Consider the following 26,588-nt stretch of genomic DNA (forward strand, 5'->3'; position numbering starts at 1 on the left):
CTTTCTTTCTTTCTTTCTTTCTTTCTTTCTTTCTTTCTTTCTTTCTTCAACTTCAAATTCTACTTCCAAGCTACAGAAATACAAAGAGCTGGTAAAAGAACAGACACACTGATCAATGGAATGAAAATGAAGATTCAGACATAATTCATTCACCTATGCCCACTTGATTATTGGTAAAGAAGCTAAAGATATACAATCAACAACAATAAAAACATCTTCTTCACCACATGGTGCTGATCAAACTGAGTATCTGCATGTCAAAGAATCTAAATAGACCATAGTTGCAACTATACATAAAACTCTTTGATCACCTGCCCCTGAGGGGGGAGCCAGCCTGCTTTGTTATAGTGCCCAAACCATCAGTCTAGGGGTGAAACGACCCACAAAGGGCTGACTTCCCTCATCAGTCACTCATTAAGAAGATGTCTTATAGCTGAATCTTACAGAGGCATTTTCTCACTTAAGGTTCCCTCCATTCAGATAACTCTAGTTTGTGTGTCAAGCTGACACAGGAGCAGCCATGACACCAACTGAGACATTTGGACTTCCCCACCCAGGCACCTGTCCTAAGAGATGCAGAATCGATGTCCAGATCCTAGTTTGAGAGGCTGTTATATCGTACCACCAGATCCTTCTTCACCATTGAGACACCCTGTCCTCCAGCCACCAGAGGATGTCCACCAGCCACTCAGCTGAGTTCCTCACTGAGAAGTACCCTAGGAAGTGTCCTATGGTCCCAGTCCTTCCATGGGTTAGCTCAGAGCCAATGGGGAAGCAGCCCAGGACAGAGGCCCTGACTCCTCAATTCGAAGTAGGATGTTTCTGATGAGTATCTTAGCTCCACAACTTTCCAGAGAACAAACCTCTACTGTGACTGTTGCAACCCAACTCTTCCCCAGTGCGTGAGAGTCCTAAAGTATCACCCCAACAAACCTCTGCACCCAAGTCTCAGCAGCTCTGCCTCCCAGGGTACCCAACCTAAGGCCACAGTGTGCTACTGCCACAAGGACTCTGGGTGGGACTGGCCACCCCAACAGGCAACAGTCAGAGGGAAAGCTAGGCACTGGATGGAAAGCAGGTAAACTTTGCCCAAGTGCTCCTGGGGAGAACGCCCCAGCACCCAAGAGTCTGTGCTGTGCCAGAAGAAGATTTGCCTGGAAACCTGAAGGCTTGGAATCCTGGTTTTGTCTCAAGCGACATGACCTTCAGCAAACTGCTTAGCCTCTCTGGGCCTCACTTAACTGAAAAATGGGCCAACATCCCTTGGATGGGAGTGAGAAAGACTTCCATAAGCTTGGAAATGTCCCTGTAAAGCTGTGCGATAAATGCTGATGTCTTCTCATGCTCTGGCCACACCCACATCTTCCAGGCCAGAGAACAGAAGGTAACAAATCTGAAAACGCCAACTGGCTAGGGTCCCTGAGTGGAGAAAAGTTAGTATCCCTGGGCTTCCCAGGTGAGGCTTCCTGGAAGCAAACTGGGGGAGACAGGAAGCTGTAAGAACAAGGGGGTTATGAGAATAACGACAGAGTTGGGCCCTACACCTAAGCTCTTACTGGGGATGGCGTGAAGAAGCTGTCTGCAGCCCAGCCACTGGGGGGTCTTCGTAACACGATAACTGTCTTTCTTCTTCCCTAGGTTACTGCCCAGCCTTGAGGTCAGTGCTTAGCAAATGCTTACAGGGTGAGTGGCTGAGTGAGTTTTTGTCTTTTACCCTACAAAGCTGTGGTCCTAAGAAGGAAAGGTAAATGCCTTCTGGGTTAGCTCTTTGAAGAAGGGCTTGTTACAGCAGGCCAGGCCTGTCCCTTCCTGTCCAGGGCACCGTGCATTGTCTGTGAGCCTCATTCTCCTACACCAGCCCTGGGAAAGCTGTGGCCCTATTGTTTGCGCGGTCGCACCTAACATAATTACCTTCTTGGCATCAACCTGGCTGCACTTCTGACTCTGGAGGGGCTGAGAAGTCACTGTAGAAACTGCGGCCAGAAACAACCTGAAATAGTTATGCTCTATGGATGGTTCAGAAAAGTTGCCAGTTAAGAATGGAGGCCTTCTTCAAAAGGTGGCCATTCCATGGGAAGTCTTGATGCCACAGCCAGCATGGTCTGCAACCCTGCCCTGCCAGTCCCCCCCCTTTCACTAGGCAGCTGTCCTTGGCCCTGCGCTCCCCTGGACACCTCTCAGTAATACATTGGAGGGGAACTGCATTTTGATTTTACAAGTGGGGGGAAAACCGAAGCTCTGAGAAAGCAGATGATTGGCCCCTACATGGTAGGTGTGGCCGAAGGACTGGACTACACTGGACTACAAGGTCTGGCTACATTGAAGGTTCAGTGGGAAGGAGGCTGTGGCTTTGAAGACAATGCAACATGAGTCATATCCACTCAGTCACATGTGGCTTCGGTTAACAGGGCCCCCGGCACATCAGAAAGGACCTGCTGGCCAGGACTCTGCAAGGGTGCCTTTCCTGGGGGCAGAGGGAGCAGCTCACTGGAAGCCAGCTTCCCCAAAGTTGTTGCACAGGACAGGGCTCCATTCAGAGGGGTGTAATTCAACAAATGAGAACCTGGCTTTCAGCGTCCCCGGGACACAGACTAACAGTGACACCCGAGTCCTTGCCACAGAGCACCAAGGGCTCTCAGGCCTTGCAGCTTCAACTCCCCAGCTCAGCACAGGCCACACCATCAGCACAGGTCACACCATCAGCCTAGGGAACTAGAGGGATGAGTGTCTTCGGAAGAATTCTCTCTAGAAAGAGTAGTGTAGAAATGAATTCAATTCACATTATCATGATAACAAAACTTTGGGGAAATAAGAGACAGTGTGTTGGAGGCCTGTGGTTATTACAAAAAGTGAAAAACTGCTCCTTAAAAACAAACAAAAACTAAAAAAGGAAAGATTGCCTGATAGAGACTACAAAGATGAAACGCAAACCTGTCCTGGCAACTTCCTTTTGACACAGGAAGAGAAGCTTCTGTTTCCTGGGCATCTCTCCACCAAGTGAGATTCACTGGTACATGAGTCAGGAGAGAACACTGAGATGCCGGTCCCAGGGAGTCAGAGCTTTATCCCCCGCTGTCTGCAGATGCTCCAGCTTCACGGCTGAATGCTGGCAGTGTCTCCTGCAGCCTCTGACCACCACCAACTTCCCCAGTGACCCAGTGAACTGCCACGCTCACCTCGCTGTTTCCCCAAACCTTCTGTCTTTGCCGTGCCAGGCCATCACTTAGTTCTCCATCTTTTATGCTTAACACCAACTGAAGTTAATTAATTGACTTTTCCGACCTCCGCCTGCCCCTTAAGAATGAAGCCTGGGGGCTGGGTGTGTGGCTCAGGAGGTGAAGTGTCCTGAATGTGGGTCCCCAGCACCCACACGCACAGCCAGGCACAGTGGCACACTCCTGTAACCTCAGCATGGAGAGATGAGTGGGAGGATCCCACACCCTTGCTGGCCAGCCCGTCTGGCTGAAATGGCAAGTCTGGGTTTAATGAGGCTCTTTCTCAGAAAACAGCATGAAGAGTTTTAAAGGAAGATGCCGGATGTTTACTTCTGACCTACAAACCTGCCTGCGTGCGTGTGCGCACACACACGCACAAAGAGTGAAATGGACGGCCACCTCCTTCATTCCTGGATCACCAGTACCAGCTCCCAGTAAACCTTTATAAGTATTTTAAGGCTATTTCTGTTTTCATAAACAAGCAGGATTGAGCTGACAGTTCAAAAAATTCGGCTTTTTCACACCCAGTTTGGTTTGTACATGGAGCTGCCTCTACTGTCTAAGATATCTTGATATGAAAACACCCAGCTGCTGCTTCATTGAGGCAATTGTCCACCTATTCATGTCCCTGTCCAACTATCTTGGGGCCTCACTGGTCATCTGGCAGAATGCCCAGCCTCATGAGCATTATGTCTAAGGGGGCAGAAAGGAAGCAAACGCTGATGAGATAGAATTCAGGTACCTCATGATGGGCTTGGGAAAAGTCTGCAGAGCAAACCCCACCTAATGAGTGGCTTGGACTTCAGGCTTCTGGATGGGGCTTGCAGGGTCCACTGTGGTGAGTAACTGGCTTCCCGAGGGAGCAGCAGCTGCTGTCTGAGCGAGCATGTGCCCCATGGGATAGCTGAGGTGGGGCATCAGCCCACAGATCGTTTGGCACAGTTTCAAGCCTGCGTTGAAGAATCAGGCTGGAGGATTCCTAGAGCCTGTGCATCGATCATTGTGGACAGGTGGGAGCTTGGGATCACCACTATTGTTGAGATCAGTTGAGTCTACAAGAAGCCACCCTTCCCAGGTAACAGCCGCTCTCTGGAGTCCTACCTGAAACCTGTGCTGCTGCGTAAGGAACACGGGGAACAACTGTCCCCAAAATGTGTACCATGGTTGTTTTTCCTCCCCCTGATCAAAGCAAGTCTCCAACAAAAGGGGTATAATTAAAAAGAAAAAGCCTTATGTAACAAGGTTTAAAAGAAAACTTTTGAAGCCAACAAGCTGCTATGGGCAGTACTTCAAAGGGCCCAGAATCAATGTTTGTCAATAGCAGTTTGGCATTCTTTAATTTAGCTTTCATGAATATAAAGTGTGATGTTATTAGGGCCCAGCCGTGCCTTAGTTCTGGTTGAGATTAGATCAGAAACCTATCAGTAATCTCAGAAGTGGCAGAGGTTCTTGCCTGATCTGGAGCTCTTTGTCCCATGGCAAAGACCCCAGTCACCCATCAGACCTACAGTGCTGAACACCCCACCGCCTACCGCACCCACAAGCCATGGGGTTCTTTATTTTAGCCGCTATCTTTGGAGACTTTTTTTCCACAGAAGACAAGGCACCCCTTGACTCTGCCCAACCCCCAAGTTACCATTTGTTTAATCAAGATAGTTGGTTTGCAAAACATTAAACAGTATTTGATGCCTAGTTAATAATTTGCATCCTCTTCATTTGTTCCGGAATCCTCAGAGACTGACATCCCTGCCTCCACCCCCAAAGGCACAGACAAGAACAGAAATTGCAGGCAAAGTCAACCCAGAGGCCTTCACCTGCAAGGATATTTGTCAGGATGCTGAAGCTCCATGTTCTGCTGCTAATTGCCCTGGTGGGGAAGTCATCCATTGGGGTAAGTAGTCACTTCACATTTCTATAGTTGAGAGACTTGGAGGGTTTTAACAAAAAAAATCAAACCATCTGGGTTAGAAGCAAGGAAAAGCTGAAACTGGGAAAGACTGGTTGTTGCCTGTTGAGTGTGTCCTGGCTACTAGAGCTTCCAGACTATACCACAGACTTCTGAGCAGCCAGTCTTGCAGTGGCATGTGGAGGGCACGAGCCTCTCATAGCAGAGTCTTGGTGAGTTTGTTCCAGCAGAGGTGGCTAGGGCACACAGAACTCTAAAGTATGGGTAAAATCTGGCATGCACCCCACAGAATCCTTTGAGGAGTTGTGGAAAGCTACACACTCTGTTCCTAGGAAAATAGCTAAGGCCCAGCCATCGCACACATCTCAGATTACCCAGCCATTGGGCTGAGACTAAGAAAAGGACCCCCCCACACACACACACAGCTCTGGGCCTCAGGGGCATACCCTGGTGGCTCAGCAAAAGATTTAGTTGGCTGCCTTAGATCTGAGGAGAGGTCCTGTGCTTGGTACTTGTTCTTCTTTTTCAGTCAATGCTGCAGGGAAGAGAGCCAGGGCCCAAGGGAGTTTGTGGTGAGCCAGAAAGGGAAATGCTATAGAAGGCTTTGACCAGGGGCCTGAGACCTTTGGGGATGCTGCCAGTCTGTGCATCTTTGAGGCGAAGCTGTCAATGGTGTCTCCATACTAGCTATAGACTGAGGCTTGAGTGCTGAGCCTTGGATCCAGTAGCAGTCTTGATTTTGTTTCAGCATAACTTTGGAATATAGGCCATAATAATCTTTCTCGAGCCTCCAAGGAATCACCAACAACCAACTGCTCATTTGGTAAAGGTCATGGAGACAAAAGGTTGTGTGTATGGCTTCCAATAAATGTGGGCTCTTTTTGCTTTTGTTTTTCTTTATGGTGCAGCTGATAAAAACCAAGATCTTTATAGTGTGTGCTAGACAAACTCTTTACTAGCCAAATCTAGTGTCAGCTCTGTTCATGGATAACATGACAACATCCAGAATGAGTGTAATAGCCCTTTTGATGAAGAAACACAGAAGAGAGTAGGGAGAAGATGAGAGTCATTGTAAACTTTTTTTTTTCAAGACAGGGGTTCTCTGTGTAGTCCTGGCTGTCCTGGACTCAATTTGTAGACCAGGCTAGCCTTAAACTCAGAGATCTGCCTGCTGAGTGCTAGGATTAAAGGTGTACACCACTCATACCTAGCAACTTCTTAAGCACTTTTGAGTTGTATTTCTCTTTTGGGGTGTTTCCTGAGGGAATGAAATTAAACTATAGCTTTGCTCATTAGCATGTTCATAAGAATGGTTTTGCCTCTCCTTTCATTCCACTAACTTAACTCAGACACCTTCCTCAGTCCCAGATTCAGTTGCCAAGTGTCTTCTTTAAAAATAATTTTTTTCCGAATTATGAGGTGGGTGGGTATGGTGGCTGCAGTTATGATGGCTATCAGTCTTGTAATTTCTTGGTGGGCACTTCAAGAAGAGGCTAAGAAAGAGCAGCTATCTCACAGGTGTACCAAAAGGCAGTGGCAGTTACCCGAGGCCGAGAGAAAACACCAGTGGGAGGCATTTAGGTTTGCAGGCAGGAAGAGTTGACACCATCTGTTTGATCACGAAAGGAGCCCCTAACCCTCCCCCACAGCATGTGTTTTGTCAGATCCAGGGAATTTTTAGGGTTATCAGTATAACTGTAAGTCAACAGTGGATAAAAGAGGGCAATGGGCGTAGTCAATCCCAAAGAGAGGCCTCGAAGCTTTCGAATTTTTTCTTACCCATATGTGCCAAACAGGTGGCTGGGAAGTCTTTCTGTGTTCCATGGGCTGGCACACTGCGTCTAGGGCAAAGTAGCCAAGCTGGATACTTGGGAGGGTTTCAGGCTTCAGGGGACAAACCCACATAGTCTGATGGACTGAGGGGCCTTTTCCACATACATAGCTAAAAATAACAACCAGTTGTCTCTTAGCACTCAGGAGGTTGAGGCAGGAGGATTGTAAATTCCAGGTCAGTCTTGGCTATCTTATGAGCTACACAGGCCAGCTTGGCCTGCTCAGCCACATCCTGTATCAACGATACAACAATACTAATGAACTGACAGCACACAATCGAGTCAGTGCTAACCCTTAAGTTTGCTATGGACTGGTTCGCTGCCAAAAGGGGCCCAAGTCATAGATCCTGTGACCGCTGCCATTTTACACATAGGGAACTAGACAGCATGACCCCAAGTCCCTTAGCTGGGAAATGACAGAGTTTATACCGCTAGAAGGTAGCCTGGGTCCCTAAGCACAAGACCTCCTGGTGTGTATGGTATTAGGAGCCATGTTCTTACTGGGGCAAAGGTCATTTGCAGGGTAGAGGGTGATGGTTCCATGTGCCTCTGCAGCTGAAAGAATAGGGTCTTAGCATCAGCGCTCGCCCAAGAGGGTCATCTCATCAGAGACTGCCCTTTACAAAGCATTTTATCATCATCTTCTTCAACATGTGTGTGTGGACTGAAGGACATCCTGTGGGGATCAGATATCTCCTTCCTTGCTGCGGGTTCTGAGGATTGAGCTCATGTCATCAGGCTTGCTAACGAGCACCTTTACCTAGTAAGCATCTCCCTGGCCTCTGCTGAGATTTTACCTAGAAACTCACTCAGATACCATGGCAGGGAACTGCAGGAGTTCCTCATAAGCCATCACATCTGGTCTAGACTGGTTTGTGCATACCTAGTGTTCAAATCATTCTGAGGGTCCATCCCAGCAGAGCTGTGTGACAGTATTCCTGCTCTCCAGGAGTCGCCAGACTCTCGAGTGCCAGGCCTGAGACAGAGTCTGTCTGACCCCCACCTTACAGAAAGACTGCTCAAGAGTCAGACCAGGGACTGCCTTCAGCACTGATTCTGAGAGGGTTTGGGGAGCGCCCTAGGCTTGAGCACCATGAAATTTTACCTCTTCCAGAATGAGAGAATAATGCTTGTCAGTACTGTCCTGCTTCAGCCAAGATGGTGGTTTCTCCTGTCCTGCACAAAAGGGTCATATGGCTGAAATGCCTGTTTGCTTACTTCTCTGTAGTACTTGACTCTCCCTAGACACTGAACCACAGAAATGACCGTGTAGACAGGAGATTGCAAATTGGGAGCTTGGAGTACATTCTTCTGCTCACAGCCTGGTTTTGCTTGTCATGGGGAAGGTCAGCCCACAGTGCGTTCTCTTTGTCTCTTTGTTGCCAGGCAGCATTTAAGAAGCAGAACATCTCAAATGGAGATAAGATCTCCAAGGTTTCATAAAAATTGCATATTCTGGTAACAGTGAGCACACACCTCTGTGAGGACTGTGAAGGGCGGTCTGAAGGATCACCAAACTATATCTTCATCATTTTATTGGCAGGGAGAGAGGGAGAAGGAGGGAGAGAGGAAGGAAGAAAGGGAGGGAGGGAGAGGTGAGGACAAACACACAGACAGAGGCGGAGACAGAGAGATGGGAGAAAGACATTGTATAGTTTTTGCTCAAACCACAGATAGTGAAGTATTAATGCCAGTTTGGAGTAAGCAGATGCCCAGTCTCAGCACTCAGATTCACATGAACCCCAGGGAAGAACCCGGGAGTCCCCCTTTGTGAAACCCCAACACCCCAGAATACTGTCTCTCTCATGTCCAGGGGTCCTCTCTTCTCCAACCCAGGCAAAGACTTCTGGAAAAAGGAAGAGATTGAATTCCACTGCAATGTCTCATAAATTTAAGGAGGGAAAAAGAAAAAACTTGATTGTAAGCAGGAGTCCGACTCATTAGCTTTGCAGTGTACACTGGTATTTAGGGAAATCAGGTCGCTGAAGTCACATGTGTATGTAAGCACAGATATATTTATATTCTCAATGCATTAGGGCTTCTTAAATGCAAAAGAAATTCTGCTGTCATAGAGAAACAGCGTGGCAGAAAACTCAGCAGCCGGGATTTTAAATAAAACATGCTTTCTCTTCATAATTAATATAACAAGGTTTCTTGGCTTAGGGTTTGGCAAAGATCCCAGGGAAAAACGGTGAGGGGGGTACTGACGTGACATGCCTATGACTGACCCCACAAACGAGTTCCTGGAAGACCTTGTGTTGAGAGGCCTCTCCTGGGCCTGCCCCTCCCACACTGGGCACCAAGCAATTGGAAAGTAATAGCAATAAAATAGACTCGTTGGCACTGATGTCTCAGCAGTCCTCCTGTCTATTTATTGACTTTGACCACATATGTCTTGTGGTTTGAACTTCCTGACAAGCCTATGAGGTAGGGCAGCCATCACTGATATCATTGATAATGAAGCAAGCTACAGAGATGAGGCCAGCCTGTCCAAGATGGCACCCACGGAGGGCCAGCGAGCTGCACTCAAACTCATCTACCCAAAGCCAATTTCTATGCTTGCAGCCAAGGTGGCATGGGTGGTCACACCAGGCTCTACCAAAAGACCACAGGTCTGCTTGATGTAGAACCGGGGTATCAGGCTAGAGTATGGCCACTGAGTCCTGCTTCCCCTGAGGCTTCCGCCAGGTTCACCCTGGCAGCTTCCTTTCAGGCTTCACTTCCTGTCTCAAAATAATCAGTCTTTCCAGGCAACTAAGTAATTAGACTTCAGTCACAGCTGAATCCACTTCAGAAATTCCACTATAGCCTAAGCTGATTCTTAATACTTGTATTAAATAAATTCACCTTTACCTAATTTATTATTATTATTTATTACTTGTTTCTACTTTAATTGCTTATTTTCATTGCTTTTTTGTGTGTCTCTCTCTGTGTTCCCATGCACATGTGTACATGAGTGTGCACGCATGTGGAGGCAGGAGCTGGTGTGGGATATCTCCTGTCACGGTCCGTCTTTTTTTCTTTTCTTTTCTGAAACAGGGTCTCCTGGGTAGCTGGAACTCACTAAGTAGCCCAGGCTAGCCTAGAAATCAGAGGTCTACCTGCCTCTGCTTCCCAAATGCCAGAATTAAAATGTGCTACCACACCTCGCTTCCACCTTATTTTTGAGACAGGGTCTCTCCAAATCTGGGGCTCTCCTACTCAGCTAAGCTGTCTGCCTGCAAGCTCCAGGGACCCACCTGTTTCCACCACACATACACAATATGCCTGAATTTCTGTGTGGGTTCCTAGGAACTGAATCCATGTCTTTAAGCAAATACTTGACTGACTAAAACCATTTCTGCAAACCAGGGACTCCCTGTAACTGAGGAAGCCGAAGCAAGGAGACAATCAGTAGCTGCCCAGGAAAGAGATGAGCCCCAGTTTCCTGGGCCTGAGAGAACTGGCTGCGGTTCAGCCACATCTGACGTCAACTTCTGGCCTCTGCAGACATGTCTACTCATGTATACACACACACACACACACACACACACACACACACACACACACGAGAGAGAGAGAGAGAGAGAGAGAGAGAGAGAGAGAGAGAGAGAGAGAGAAATAACAAAAATAAGGGCAAAGGTCAGAGTCAGCAGGCCCTGGTTGAAATGCACTCTCTGGCCCAGCTGCACCCATGGATCCCACAGGCCCCAGCTCTTCACAGGGTGGCTTTGCACTGCAGTGTGGAAACCAGTGACAAGCTGGAAGTGACTCCAGAGACGCTCCCTTCCTCCCTGCCCCAGCCCTGCCCACTTCTGCCTGCTGCTGTCACATGAAGCCATTCTCAGGGAGCTAGGCAGGGAGCCCAGTGGGACAACTTTGGGTCTTGTAGCATGGGGACTGCTTGGAGTCACTCTGAGCCAGGAACAGAGGTTACCTAAAACTAGGGGACCTGAGCTGAAGTGCCCCACAGGAAGTCTTCCACAAGCCACTTCCCTGGTGTCAGACTCTTCACTTGTAAATGAAGTCTAGTCTAGCCCCATCCCCCCATAGAGCGCTTCCCCCAGGTCTCCAGGAACGAAGCCATTTGCACAGACTACTCACCAGGACCTTCTTCTGGGGCACCCACTCCCCAAGAGCCTTTCCTGCCTTACCTAAGCATGAAGTCACAGCCACACTGAGCCTACCAACTGAGGCAGCGCTAGCCCATTCAGGATGAGCTGAGATCCCTTGAGAGTAAAGAAGAGAGCAACAGCGCTTCTCAACAGTCCCAGCAGCTATGGTTCCTCCAGTGGAGAACAACAAGTGCGGTTTGGATGTGAAGTGCACCCCAGGCCCGCTGGCTCAGTTTGGTCCCTTGGTCCCAAGTGGTGATACTATTTTGGGCTCTAGCTGGTTGATATGGGTCACTAGAGGCAGCCATCAAAGGTCATAGTTCAGCACTGCTCCTGCCCTAGTATCTCCACTCTCTGCTCCTCCTGGGATACAAACAAACCGTGTGGCAAGATCATGTCACCACAGTTACTGATGCACCAGCCATCCTGATGGACTGTGCCCCTGACCCAGTGAGCAAGGCCAAACCTTCCTCCTTTAGATCTCTTGGCAGTATTGGCCACAGTGATGTCAATGTAATGAATACAAGTGTTGAGGGTGCGAGGAGCTGGACCCTCACAGTCACTGGTGGGTGAGCGTGAGATGATGCATCAGTGGGAAACAGCACAGCAGACCTCGAGAAACGAAGACAGGCCTGCGAGCTGAACACATCATTCCAGACGAACCGAGAGCAGGGAGTGTGTCAATAGGACGTCAGAATTTAGAGCTGGAGTAGAGTTTCTAAGTCCAGGGCTATAGATTCTCTTGAGAGGCAGTCATGCTCAGCCCTTAAAGAAAGACGCGCTGTTTAAATCCCACTGAAACCAGGAGTGGAGCAGAGAGAGAGCTGGGCAGCGATTTGCACTCCTTCCGATTGACAAAGATGTTTCTTGAGATGTGTTCACCACAGTGGACTAACTGAGATGCCCTTTTACGCTCTCCCCAGCTACCACTGTGGCCACGTGGCTCCTACTGCCACTTCCTGGGCCTAGACCCCTCTGGATAGAACTGTAATAAAATATCCCAATAACAGGGGCTTTGGTCCTTTCACCTCACTCCAAATGTGCCTCTTCAAGAGCAAGGAGCGATTCTGTCTCCTCTGTGCTGGCCACTTTCTGTCAGCTTGACAAAACTAAAGTCACCTGTGAGGATTGTCGATTGATGTGGGAGGCCTGGCTTACCATGACGGTGTCACGGTTGGGCAGATGATCCAGGAAAGCATAGTAACTGAATGTGAGCCTGAGAGCGAGCCAGCGAGCAGCGCTTTCCATGGCTTCTGCCTCTGCTCCCGCAATGACAGACTGCAAAGGGGGCATGCAGCACAAGTCGGCTCTTTCTTCTCCCACGCAGCCCTTGGTCATAATATTTACCACAGCAAGAGCATCGAACCAGTGTGGTCTCCACCCTTCCACTGCAATGTGGGCATGCTGGGGCCCCTCGCCCCTCTGCCACGGTGGCTGGGAACAAGAACTCTGACGGAAAGTGAGTGCTCACATTACAAGTCTCTGTTAACACTTTCAGGTAAATTGATAATTATAGTATTGGAATGATTGAGTGCTTTGGAGACTAAGAAAGACAATGTGTATGGGCCACGCTTGTCACAGTCCCTGACTCACTGTCAGCGCTTAGTGGTTCAACAGAGAACTCCATTTTTTTACTTGTTCCTTGGCTACTCCCCCCTCCCCCAACACACACACCACTCCTTCCTCTAATTTTCATCTTTGGATTCTCAAGCCCCAGGAGTAGGGGCTCTTCTATTACTCCCTGTCTGTGGAAAAGCAGAATAGAATTATGGATAGAAGGATGCCAGCCAGGTGTGGGGCTGCCTCCATCTGGCGCCACAGCCTCTCTGTAAGTAGAAATGGGGTCTTAATGTGAGTGCACAGTCATTGCAAGGGGTGGAGGGCTGTCCAAAGGGCCCAGCTAGCCCTGCTGCGAAGCCTCTGCTATCTCTAGTGTAGATTCCCTCTGCAACCATGCCTAGGAAGGACATGTGTGCCACCTGCTGGCTGCAGGCAGCACAGCAGCCGCTATCCGTTAGGCTCTTTGTGTGGCCAAGATTTGAGACTCTTAATTAACTCTGGCACAAGACTGTCTCTCCTGTCCTGCCACTGCTCAGGGCTGGCAACAGATCAGGGAGGGGTGCAGGCCCTGGCTGTTCTTAGAGTGAGGTTGAAGGAGACAACACTCCGCCAGGGACTTCCAGCCTTTCTTGTAGCACCTCGCTACCTCTCTCAGATGCTCCCCATTTCCTGGGCCTAAGAATACCCTTTTGTCCCCCTTACCCTCCTCCAGAGAAGTATGTGCCCCTGTCTCATTCCCTATAAAACAGGGCTGTGACACCATGGGGTAATTAAACAGAGGCGCAGTCTCAGAGAACAGAAACCATTTCCTTCTTTCCTTTACCCCTTTCTCTCTGGGCTTCATCTAACTCATCAAACTTACAGGCGAAGCATAGAGTAGAGAAGTCTCCTTTCCAGCCTGGTCTCTGTCAATCCCAGACTTGTTCTCATTTTCCCCAACATCTGTTTTATTTGTTTCTTTGTCATTTTCAAGGAGAGCAGACATCACCCTAACCCAACTCTGAAGACATTGTCCCCCAGAAGCGAAATGTCCCCATCCACTCTCAGTGACAGCATGATCCTATCTAATGCATCTATACTTAAATTCCCCAGTGACCTCAACAGTGCCCTAACCCAGCGTCACACACTGCTCTGACCTGTCCACTTCTTAGCCTAGGATAGCCCTCCGTCTTCTTGCTCTTAGCCTAGGCTAGCCCCCGTCTTCTTGCTCTTCGGGCACTGTCATTTCAGTGGCATCAAGCAGGGTGTTATACAGAAGGGTGTCCTGTGGTTTGGACAGTAGAGTGGAGATCTGCTCCATCCTTAGGCTACATTTCTGTTTATTGATGCCGCGTCCTCACCATGCCTTATTTAGGCCTGTTCTTTCCACTCTGTCTAACACAGCATGTGCCCAGTCCCCATGATGGTTCAGCAGAAAACTACAGCCTGAGCGGGGAGCTATCATGGGGAGCTATCACAAGGATCTACATTTGAGCCCTAGCATCCACGTGAAAAGTGGAGTGTGGTAGTGTGTGCTTGGAATCCCAGCTTAGAGGAGCTGAGGGGGAAAGATCACTGGACCTTTTTGGCCATCCATCCTAGCCCACTTGTCCAGTTCCAAGCCCACAGAGACCCTGTCAAAGAAAAAAAAAGAGAATGACCTTTAAGGAATGACACAAAGAAGCCTTTGGCTTCCACATGTGTGCACACAAGCACACCCGTGCCCATGCCTGCAGATGGCCCACATGTGTTCACCTGCACACTGGGGCACATGTGGCAGTGAGAGGCACTTCCACTACATAGCACACATACATGCACATATGTGTATGCACATACATATGGACATACACACATTTGCATGCATATATGTACACACACACACAACCATGAAGAAATGACTGGAGATGAGGTCTCGCTGTACTGACAGAGCCTCTGTACTGAGACTTGTCAAGAGCATGAAAAGGGTGTCGGGTAGAGGGAACCATCCATGCAGACTTGGGGTGGGAGGAGCTTGGTTTGCCCTGTGTTCAGCCAGCTGTGGCAGCTGCTCTCTAGAGGCAGCGGAAGGGAAGAGCATGGGAAGAGGGTTGCACGTCAAGGCAGGTGTTTGTATTTTATCCCAAGGACACTGGGGAACCTCCAGAGTGTTTTAAACATTTGTCCATTCCCAATCTACAGGGCAGTCATCCCAAGAATCACTTAGGCTTGAGCATGAATCTAAAGTATTTTCCTCTGGGAATGGGGTTGTCATGGGAACAGAATACAACCACACCATTCATGGTCAGGGAGCAACTGACAAGTTGATATTGGGGCAGATCCCAGGGATGCTGTGTTCCAACAGGTGTGTGAGAGACATGTGTCTGCAGAGTGGCAGGGTCAAGATGTGTGCACAGGAGACGGAGCATCCTCAGCGAGACTCCCAGCATACCTGTGTCTGGGAAGTAGGGATTTCTGGCATCTGGGGAAGGTGCCAGCAGCTCTGTCAGATACTCACTGTGTTGTTTTTCTTTTCAGTTCTCACTGATGCCCATCATTGCGCCCCCAGACCCAGGTGAGTGTGCCCTCCCCCTAGCTTCCAGCCAAGAGCCAGAGCATAGAAGCACTGAAGGGACCTTGTGTCTCAGCTGGTTCCAGGGCATCACAGGAACCTCTGAGGATCTGTCCAGAAACACTGCAGCTGGATAACACCCGCACAGCCTTGAGTTGCAGGTCTCAGCCACCTAAAGGAGAAACCTCAACTGTGGCTAAACACTCTGATTTCACAGAGAAAGACACTGAGGCCTAGATGAGGGAAGTAACTGGCTCCTGTCCATGAGCGACTGAGGAGAGAAACGATGTGACTGAGCAAGAGGCCACCCTAATTACCCCATTCCCCATAGGGAGGCCAAGACAGACCCTGGACAGGCAGCGCCAGGATGCGTTACCCCAGGGATGCCCCCCGCCCTGACCACTGCCTCCACTACTGTAGCTGGGCTTACTGTGCCTGGAAAACCCACAGGAAGTCTCGGGTTAACAGTAAGGCACACAGCACTGAGAAGTAGACCTAAGACAGACACCGTGTCTAGCATTGGCTCGGTGTTGAGACGGCATTCAAACTGGACATGTGGGGTGCACCTGTAATCCCAACATGGGGGAGATGGACGTGAGAGGATCAGAAGTTCCTGGCAGGCTTCACCTACATAGCAAGTTTGAGGCCGGCCTAGACTACAAGAGACCCTGTCTCAAAACAAAAAAGCAAAACAACAAAACGAAACAAAAACAACCACAACCCCACAAAATGATTGCATCAAAGCAGACTGTGCCGTGTAGTATCAGACGCACCCAGTGGACAGGGCTATTTCTCACAGGCTCTCTGTCTCTCTGACACTCACCCTGTCACCTTGAACCCTTTGTTTCCACTGCCTAGTGCTCATACCACAGTGGGCCAAACAGCATACCACTGTTTGCCAAGCTCTGAGTTTGGGGTAGAAACTCATCTCACAACTCCAGGGGACTGAAGGCAGGTATCCCCACAGGTAAGGGATGACGCTGGTCATGCCCAGAAGACCAGAGCAGGCAGCCTGTGCATGGAGATGGCAGATGTGATTCAAGCTTGCATCAAGATCTCAGGCAGAACAAAGATGGTACCCACCAGCCAAATCCTGATCACTGTTACTGTTCTCCAGAAAAGTGTTCTGGATGGGCACATAGACTGTGGCAGTGACCCACACCTTTGTCCCAGTGCTTGGGAACAGAACAGAATCGTGACCATGGACTGTAGAGGGACGCTGCATCTTTCTCCAGAGCAAGGCAGGGAAGCCCGACTGTCCAGCATGCTCCAGTTCCAACTCCAGGCATGCATAGAGTTCAGAGAGAGGCCAAGGCCAAGGCTGAAAGGGCCATCATTTCTCCAGCCTCAAGAACATGTTGCTCAGACATCAGCAAAGGATTCTTGGACTTGAGAGGTCAGAAAGACAATAAGACATAACTCGTTGCTAAGGGGTTCCACAGAGAAAAAAACAGGGGCATAGAGGGAACCTCGGTGCCAAGTGTCTAGAAATGTCTTTATGGGCCAGGAATGGATAAACTGCATGCTTGGAAGCATGAGAAGTGGACCAGAGCCCTTGCAAATGCTAGGTGGGCAAGGCAGCCCTCTGTAATTCTCACCTTGGAAGACAGAGGAGACAGGGATCCCTAGGACAAGCCAGCCAGCGAGACTGTCTGCAGCAGTGACCTCTGGGTTTGGTGAAGAGACACCGCTTCGGTGAGCAAAATGGAAGAGTCACTCTGGATGATCCCTCATATCCTCCACATGTATATATACATTCCCCACAGATGGGCAAAAACGCACATATACACACATGTGTGTTACACCTGTAAAACACACACACATGAAAATGAAAAAAATTTTCAAGAGGCATCTTCACCACAAGCCACTTTGCTGCTGTGTTCCAGAACATTGAATACAATGTCTCCAGGGAGTTGATGACATGGGGAGTTACACAATGATCAAAAAACAAAGGAAAGAGGGGATTCCAGATGACAAAGCCTAGTGTCAGACTGTCTGTCTGACCTACAGACAGGAAGAATTTCCTACCATTAGAATATCCAGAACGTGCATGGGCTCGTGGGCTCGCTGTGACCACCCCGTCTCCGAGGCATTTAAGACAAAGACATAAGTTGGGAATCAGCTCAGAGGGAAGTGGACAGTGTAAGACTTAGTACGCCGAGACGCTGAACTCCACAGGAAGTCTGCAGGAGCTTCTGGGAGCTAGGGGAGGAAGGGAAGCAGGCTGGCCCTGGGGCAATGTCCAGATGCTCTACTGGCCTCTGGCTGTGGAGTGAGGAAGCGAGAATTAAAGCATATCCTTGCCTGGTTCCATTGCACGAGGGGCTGTTCTTTGATGAAATTCATCAGCTCCATACTCCCTTCAGACAGCAGCATGGTGGAGAGACCCCCCGTTCATGCCCTTAGGCAAACTGCTTCCTTGGTTGGTCTTAGTGGTGCCAGGACATGGCAAGGACTTTGCTGGAGCAGAAGGCGCCTGGTCCCCAGTCTCCAGTGGGTGATAGAGAAGGTGGTCATCAAACGACACACGTCTGCCCATCTCCCCAAAGCAGGTGACACACAGCCGGCAGGCCTGCGGAAACACATCTTCAAAGCTGGCTTGGCTCTGCCCAGCACCACAGGCTGTGCCCATCCATCAGCTGTCCTGCCGCCTGCCAGCCAGGCTCTCAGCTGCGTGTGCCTGCCAGCGGGGCTGGAAATGTCACATGCAGGCCGACAGGGCTGGGGTTTTGGGAAGGCCTCAGAGGAGCCAGCTATGGCACGGTGATGGATGAAGCCAACCGGGATGACATTCCAGGGATTTTCATTCCTTTCCACACATCTGGCAAGGTCCTTTAGCAGAGCAGCTGTGAAGTTCCCACGGCACCACCTGTGAGTTCTTTCCACAGGAACCTGGAGAGGTTTGAGGGCCCTGTGCTAGCTGAAGGTTTCCGGGTGCAGACCACTTCCTGAATGCCAAATGGCCAAAGTCTTTCTGACCTGGACCCCAGAGATGCCAGGCTCATGAAAAGGCTCCTGGGACTCAGATGAGGCTGGGTGTGGACAGCCTTCTGCCTGGGTGTTTTGGTCTGAGTGACAACTGCCTTCCCCACAGAGCTTGACAGTTACAGAGAGCATCTGACACACAGAAAATACTTATAAGGACTAACCTACCGCTGGAAGTATTTGTGTTGATTCAGGATACCCTACCAGTCTTCATGGTTATTTCTAGCTAGGTTTGATAAAGCAGCAAGGCCCTAGGATTCCTTTTTATTCCTAATATAAAATGCTTGTGAGAGCCATTCTTTCTTCCCAAGGTTTTCCTGTTTTCAGCAGTTCAGAGGAGGTCTCAAGTAATCTGAATTTGAACCCAAAACAGTCTTTGTATGTGTGCATGTATGTTTATGGATGCCAGAGGGAAACCTCAGGCATAGTCACTCTGTGTGTGTGCATGCCTGTGTGTGTATGACATGATGTACATGCATGTCCATGTGTTTGTGAATGCACGTGCATTCATGGCGTCATGCTGGAGCTAAGAGGATGACCTCTGGAGTCACTCATTGCTCTCCACCTTGCTTGAGTCTCACATTCACTGCCACACAGGCCAGCCTACCCGACACACAATTTTCTGAGGATTTTGAGATGGGTCTCTCATAGGTCTGGAACTCAACAGTGGGCAACCCAGCTCGTCAGTGGGCTCCAGGCATCATACTGACTCTGCCTCCCCGGCACTAGGATTGTAAGTCTGCGGACCTCAACCCCTGCTTTTTAAATGTGGGTTCTGGAGGTTGAATTCAATTCCCTTCCTTCCAAGGAAGGCGCTTTACAACTATCTCTCCCAAGCTGCTTTCTCCAGCATGTCAGAATGTCAGGCAACTTTCCCTTTCCACCAAGAAAACAGACAATTTTATAAACTTGTACAGAGCTCATTGGATTTTTTTAGAAAACACAAATCTCACCCATTTTCTTCCTAAGGTCCCCACTCATGCTGCTTCAAGCGAGGCCAGTTAGAAGGTAGGAAGGCTTGCTCACAGGGAAAATCATCTGTCACATGTGGTAACTAACTTCACGGAGGGCCCTGTGCTATGGGGAAGACAGAACTGATTAGGTCCCAAAGAGAAAGAAAGGGGTGCCGGGTAAGACGCCCATGTTCTGTATCAACAAGACTAGAGAGGAAGCCTGCTTCTTAACACCCCAATCCATGAGCAACCCAGCATCAATCAAGCTCCGTTTATCTGCTGTTGTTATCCTAAACAGGGCAATAACCGTGTATTTAGGTATTAATTCCTGGGTAGCCGCTTAGTCTGGGTTCCGCTGGACAGTTTTTCTGGTCTAGACCAGGTTTAGCTGCTCTGATCTGGACCCCTGCATCTTCAGCCGATTAGAGGTTGCTCAGGCATCTCGTTTTGCTATTGGCTGGCTTTCTCATGTCTGAGACCTTATCTGGGCATGACCAGATGTGACAAAACATGACCCATGTGACAAAACAGGCCAGACTCTTTCCATGGGAGTTGGAAGAGCCCAGGAAAGTGGGCAAAAAGGAACAAGAGAGAAGGAGGAAGGAAGGTGAGGGGAAGAAGAAGGGGAGAACAATGAGGTTTCGGGGCCAGTGTCAGAGCAGGTACATTGCTTCAAGCATAAATGCTGATGCACGCCCCCAAGTCACCCAGAACCGAGAGGTGGGAAATGACGAACTGGGATGTCCTGCTACAGAGTAGAGAGATGCGTGGACAGTGGAGAACTGGGGCACCATGGCACCAGATCGGCTCAAACATCCAATACTGAAAGTAAAGACAGTGGCTTCCACGCGCCACGCCCAGCTTCTCTTCCTCTACTCCACTTTCCGTCTCCTCACTGTGCTTTCCTCCTCAAGGCTGTTCAGACTCAAGAGTCCTCTAGGACAAGGCCATATCCCACTCTTGTTGGTATAATTTTATAATGCTCTGTGGCCCCCAACGCCTTCCACAACCTGGCCTAACACTTCATCCACTGAAGGTTTGCTATGCCCTGCCATACACATGGTGCAATGGAGTGTCAGCATTACAGAAGAGGGTCTGCCCAGATGGAAGGGCTTGGTAGCATCCTTGTGCAGCCCCTAACCGAATGGCTTCTTCTTCCCTGGTGATCTGGAACCACCAAGCCTTTGCTGAGTCCATTTCAACCTGGGGCCCTCACAAGCTGCAGGGACTTCCTGTCATGCTCTGAAGAAGTTGGTCTACGCGCTTTCCTTCCTCAGCTCACTAAGAAATGAGCAGACCTTGTACCTAGGACTAGCCTGAAGTCCAAATTCCACAGCAGGCATTTTGTACATCCTTCATCACCTCAAAACGTCACAATACTCTGTATGTGTAAGCATCTTGTCTATTTCACATGAATTTGTGTGTGTGTGGCAAATACATGTTTACAGGTTTGTGCATTTTGAGTGATTTTTATATGTGTGGGTCTGTGTGCATGTACTTGTATGTACAGGTACACACACACATTTGTGTTTGCATATATATATATATATATATATATATATATATATATATATATATATACACACACAAAGATAGAGGACCGAGGTTAATGGCAGTGTCTTCCTCTATCACTCGCCATATTTTTTTTTCAATAAGGTCTCCCATTGGACATAAACCTCACAATTCGGCAAGAGTAGGTGCTGGGCAGTGAGCTCCAGGGCTCTCCAACCTCCAGTCCTCCCCTCACTAGGATTCCAGGCATGGGTCAGCATGTTTTCCTATGTGCACAAGTGGTAAATATCTGAATCCAGGTCTCCAGCCTTTACAGAAAGCGCTTCACCAGTGGAGCCATCTCTCTAACCACAAAATGGAGGTTGGAGCAAGAATCCTTAAAACATAGTCAAGAGTAGCCAATCTGTCCTCCGATTTGTGGGTATATTGAAAGGGGTCTATGAGTTCCCAAGAGACTGTCATCTGTAGACACCATAAGAAAAACAGAAATAAGCCCTGCAATGAAAACAGAGACAGATCAATGTTGCAATCAACTCTCTGTCTCCTTCAAATGTCAGTTTGAAATCCTTCATGGCCAATGCGGAAAAACATCTTTCTCTCACCTACCCCCTCCTTTTCTCTACTTTATTTATGGATGGAAACTTTATTGCTCCAGGAAGACTGTGGTCTTATCTTCAATCTAGATCCTCATCCCTGGAAAGGTGGCCTCCTCTGGGAACATTTTCTGAGTGGGGAAAAGCAGCCAGGGAGAAATAATGAGCAAGCAAAGAAAGTCTTGACTTGACACTGTGATAAATGAGGTAAAACTTTGCCAAAGAACCAGAGTTGGCGTATTCCAAAAAAGAAATAAAAAGAAAATTCCACTTTTAATGGGAAATATAAAACAGCCATTGTGCAAAAGTCGATTTTTCGGAAGCCACAGATATAAAGACTACATAACAGAATGCTGGGGCGATGTGTGAGCAGCGCGCTTGGTAATCAGGCTTGGATAGAAAGTGGCCCTCTTCGCCATCCTGCCTCTGTTGGGTTGCCTTTCAAGTCCAGTGACTGCATTTGTTCCTGCCTCATTATCATATGTCTCTCTGGAGAGCTTCCTCTGCCAACTTGCCATCCTCACATCAGCTGGAAAGAGCAAAATGAACTCAACTTTCTCCCAATCCCAAACTTCCCTCCAGCAGCTGCAGAGCATCCGGCGTCCATATCACCAAGAGCTCGTGTTCAGACATAACTGAACTTTCCATCTGTGGGTGTCGCTGCACTCTGTCCCCTTTGGTAACCAAGGTCCAAGAACAACCTGACTGCTGTATGTGCTGGCTGTTAAGTAGCAGCCTAGACATTCAGTGGGCTTGGCTTGGTTGGCTAAGTGTGCAAATGGAAAGTGAGAGAGCCAATTAAAGCAATGGAGCACTGTCATTGAACTAGAAAGACACGATGGTTGTGCTGAGACAAACTTCAGTAGTTTAAATCTGGCTGTGAATTAGCTATGGGACCTTGGGCACATTGCTTATCCTCTCTGGGCCTCAGATTCCACAATGTATGGCCCAGCCAACATACAGTTCCAGATTCTTTTTTTTTTTTTTTTTTTTTTTTTTTTTTTATTGGGCGGCAGAGAAACATCTTGTGTACTCCAGTCTGACCTCAGACTCCCTCTGCAGCCAGTGACGGCTGGAACATCTGATCTGTTTCACCTTTATCTCCTAAATTCTGATGTGATAGTGTTAATTGTCAACATGACAACTTTCTTAACCCGACTGGGATGCAAGCTTCCAGACACACCTGTGATGGGCACGCCAGTGAAGGAGGATGCTGATTGGGTTCATAGAGGAGAGCGACACCATTGTCTGGCTCTAGACCTAGACTGTCTAAAACTGAGAAAGTGAGCGGAGCACGAGTATTCATTCATCCCTCTGTTCCTCCTGATTGGGGATCCAATGAGACCAGTGTTTCAGGCTCCTGCTGCCTTGACCATGGCAGACTGTGCCCCTAACCTGTGTGCCAGAATAAACTGTCCCTTCCTCAAGCTGAAGTTGTTGGGGTGTCTTTATTTCATGACACATCAAAGGAAAACTAAGACAGTTGGGATTATAGTGTACACTACCACAGCTGTTTTGTACAGGACTGAGATGGAATCTAGTGCTTCCGGCATATGAAGACAGGCACTCTACCAACCAAGCTGCAGCCCTGGCCCTGCTTCCCAGACTTCCATGAGGTTGAATGAGACAGGCCCAGTCAAAGTGCAGTAAATATTAGGGGTTGAATGCGCTGTAGATGCAACTGAGAGATGTTTGACCAAAGAGGGAAGTGACAAGTGACTTCACTAAGCTAGGCTGCTAACGAAGTCTCACAGGGAACTACTCTGTCACTCACTGTGACAGAAGCATGTGCCCTCTCCCTGGCAGGCCCTATGTAGATCTGTGAGGACCTGGGGACCACAGGGTGCTCCCTGCTGTTCAGAGCTGAGAAGCCTAGCATGGAGAATAAACAGGCCTACCCAAGGCCTCACTTAGTGGAAGCTTGGGACTTGGTCTCCTTCTCCATCTCTAGATAGGCCTACCATGACAAATACCAGCACAGCCTCACTGAACCTCAGCACCTCCCAAATTAAACATCACCCAGCTTGAAGCCCCTGTCTTCCTGTGTCACTGGGGAGAGCTGAAAAGATATGTAATGAATGCCTCCTTAAAGAGATTGCACTCTCTGAGGAGAGGTGGTCCCCTGAAGCAAGGCTGACTTCCTCAGGCCTAACAGCTAGGTGTCTTCTGTCCTGTTCCTGCCCCGCAGATTGGACTCCTGATGACTATTACTACAGCTACGAGCATTCCGGCCCAGATGAAGACCCCAGCGTCACACCGACCTCCCTCGAGAACCCTGACTGGTACTATGCAGACGATGGTGGGTGCCAATCCAGAGGGAGGGACCGTGATGGAAGGAACTTATGTGTGGCCATATTCAAGGGCCTTTCTCCTCTTCTCTCTGGCCTGCATGGTAAAATGGTCATTTAAGAGCATTAGAGACCAGCTCTGCCCCTGACACACACACACTCGTATCGAGCACTACACCTCTATAACAGGGAAGACGCTTAGAAGCATCTCTCTACCTCAACGAGTAAGTGAAGTGAGGGAGGGCAAAGAGAGGAACAGACTCCACCAAGGTCTCGCAGTCAGGCACCGCTGTGTCATCAGGCTCTCCTGACACCGCAAAACTCAAGTTCAATATCCGTTCTGTATCTTTGACCTCAAACTAAGTCTGAACTATGCAAAGAATCTGAATCAGCTTTGAGCATTTAGACTGCAACACTGACAAGTCTGGCTCTGGGGCTTCCTTCGCTTTCCATCTCAGCCCCCTTTCCCTCTGTTTGCTATTTACCGTCTGTGTGCCTGTGTACATTCGTGTGTATGTGTAAGTCTGTGTGTATGTTAGATGCGTTTGTATATGTGTGCATAGAAAGGCCAGCAGGCAGCCTCTGATGCTCTTCCTCAGGAAATCCACCTGCTTTTGAGGCTGGGCCTCTCACCGGCCTGGGCCTACACTGATTAAATGGTGTGGGCCTCAATGTCCTGCCTGTTGCTACCTCCTGGGGGCTGGGGTTACAAGGATTTGCTGCCACGCCCAGCCTTTTATTCAGCATCTTTCCACAGTTGTAAGCATATATATATTAACAACTAACAACAGTTATATACTAACTGTTGTTATATATAATATAACAATATATAATATAATATAATATAATATAATATAATATAATATAATATAATATAATATAATATAATATAATATAATATAATATAATATAATATAATATAATATAATATAATATAATATAATATAATATAATATAATATAATATACATAACATAATATAATACTAACAACAGTTGTTAGTGTATATATGTTTGTGTGTGTGCTTGTACATTTGTGTGTATGTATGTGTATGTGTGGGGGTGGTTGTATACATGTGTATGTATATGTGAGTGTGGTTGTGTGTATATTTGTGTATTTATGAGTGTGGTGTGTGCATATGTGTTTGTAAAATGTGAGTGTGGTTGTGTGTAATATATGTGACTGTGTTTGTGTGTGCCTATATATTTTAATGTAGTTACTTATGTATATGTGAGTGTGTTTGTGTGTGTGTGTATGTTAGTGTAGTTGTATGCATGTGTATGTATTCACACACTTGGTTTTTGGTTTATGGCTCCTTACACTGACCAATAGGATGGAAAGTGAAATAAGAAGCTAGATCCAGGCAAAGCCATGTGACTGAGCCGAGAGAAAGCATGGAAAGCACTTAGCAGCTGGCATAAAAGCTGTGTTACTGCAAAGTGGCCTGGAAGGCAGGGCCAAGATACAGGGCGCCAGGGGAACATCAGAAGAGGCCATCAAAACAGGAGCCAGGCCCCAGGATCCTACTTCCTGAACCAAAGAACAATGAGTGTGAGCGAAGGACAAAGAATTCCCCAAGGGAAGATCCATTCAGACAACCATGAAACAGCCAAAGGCACAGATGAAATATGACAAAATCTAACTGAACAAGGAGTTGAAGAAAGATGAAGGCCACTGGGTCATTTTCTCTGTCACCCTCTTGCCTTTGCTCTTCTTTCCTGATGTTCAGAGAGCCTGTGTTTCGTGAGGGGTGGGTTAGCTTTGCATGCTTCTGCCTGACCTCCACCCCTTGGCACTGGAAGTAGGGGAGGTCTTCAGGCTTGTGAAATGCCTCCAGCATCAGAGACAGAGCCCAAAGTGCTCCCGGCGAGGTGGGAGGAGAACAACACACACAAGAGGACGGGGACTTTCCCAGTGAGAAGGCCCAGTCCAGAGCAGAGCTGAGGGACACAGTCACAATTGTGTCTGCCTGCCTCCCCTCTTACTCACCTGCATTCCTCTCCCCGGGCATGTGACTGCAGTTGTCCTTGATCTTGGAGGATGATACATGTTTTTCTCTTTGTCCAAGCAACAGTGCTATTGTTAATGTCTGGTTTGGGGCAGGAGAGCGACACTAGGTTAAAAGTGGGGCTTCTCTTTGGATTCCCCTTCTCTGACCTTGACTTCTGCCTTTGTGTCTTAGATCCATGCCAGTCCAACCCCTGTGAACACGGTGGGGCCTGTGTCATCAGAGGGGACACCTTCAGCTGCAACTGCCCAGCCCCCTTCTCGGGGAGCCGCTGTCAGACTGGTGAGTGCATTTCTTTGCATTCCCACTTCCCTTGGGGTTCACCCTGAAGCCTCCTGCCTTCATTCAAAGCTGGTGGGGAAGCACCAGGTGACCCTGGGACAAAGACCATCATACAAGGTGGTCTTGGGCTCTGCGTCACAGGTGGCGTCTGTGTGTATACTGCCCCCAGTGCTGTGACATGGGGCCCAAGGCTCCACTCTTCAGAGAAGAATGTCAAGGCTGACAGAGGGTGAGAGACAGCATGTAACCCAAATATGGCCCAAACTGGGAAATTTGCTTTTAGACTATGTACAGCAGAGAAATACAATCTTCAAATGGGCTTGTCTCAGGGCACATAAGGCCCAGTTTGAGGTGAGGTGGAGGGAACTGCAGAGGTGCCCTGACTGCACGGCTGGTTAAAATGTAAGCAGAAGTCAGAGCCACAAGCCTGACTCCTGGGCTCTTTCTTCCCACTACCCTCCTGGTGTCTACCTTTAGAACTCCTTCAGGGCTGTATAATACTGAGAGCAAAGACACAGGAAGAAAAACGTGTAGGTGATTTCACCCCTGGCGAGGAGATGGCTTTGGTCAAATCGAGGGTCATCTCCTGGGATGAAAGAAAGTGAAAAGGTTGTGATAAATGCAGAGAGCTTCATCGTCGGCCTCTCGCCTTTGTGTTCTTCCCCCTTGTTACTTCCGTCTTGGCCTTACGGTCCTTCAGTGAATGGCTGGGGCGGTTGAGGTTTTGGGTACACGCAGCGTTTGGGTCGCCCGTCTCCTCACCTCGCAGGAGAATGACCAAAGGGGGGAAACCAAATACACAAATCAGAGAGGCAGAAATCACAACTGCTTGGT

At 48.6% G+C, this 26,588-nt stretch overlaps 1 protein-coding gene across 1 annotated transcript in view; it reads left to right on the forward strand.

The window, feature by feature from the left end:
- The first annotated feature begins 4,954 nt into the window (after positions 1-4,954).
- Habp2 (hyaluronan binding protein 2) overlaps positions 4,955-26,588 on the forward strand; it is a 32,032-nt gene continuing 10,398 nt past the window's right edge. The window contains exons 1-4 of the mRNA XM_055630035.1: positions 4,955-5,106; positions 15,101-15,137; positions 23,366-23,476; positions 25,647-25,754. Of these exons, the coding sequence (XP_055486010.1) occupies positions 5,050-5,106; positions 15,101-15,137; positions 23,366-23,476; positions 25,647-25,754 (313 nt within the window). The 5' untranslated portion in view covers positions 4,955-5,049. The remainder of the gene's footprint in view (positions 5,107-15,100; positions 15,138-23,365; positions 23,477-25,646; positions 25,755-26,588) is intronic.

The sequence above is a fragment of the Psammomys obesus genome, unplaced genomic scaffold (assembly GCF_907164565.1).
Source record: "Psammomys obesus unplaced genomic scaffold, mPsaObe1.curated_primary_1811, whole genome shotgun sequence".
Taxonomy (NCBI): domain Eukaryota; kingdom Metazoa; phylum Chordata; class Mammalia; order Rodentia; family Muridae; genus Psammomys; species Psammomys obesus.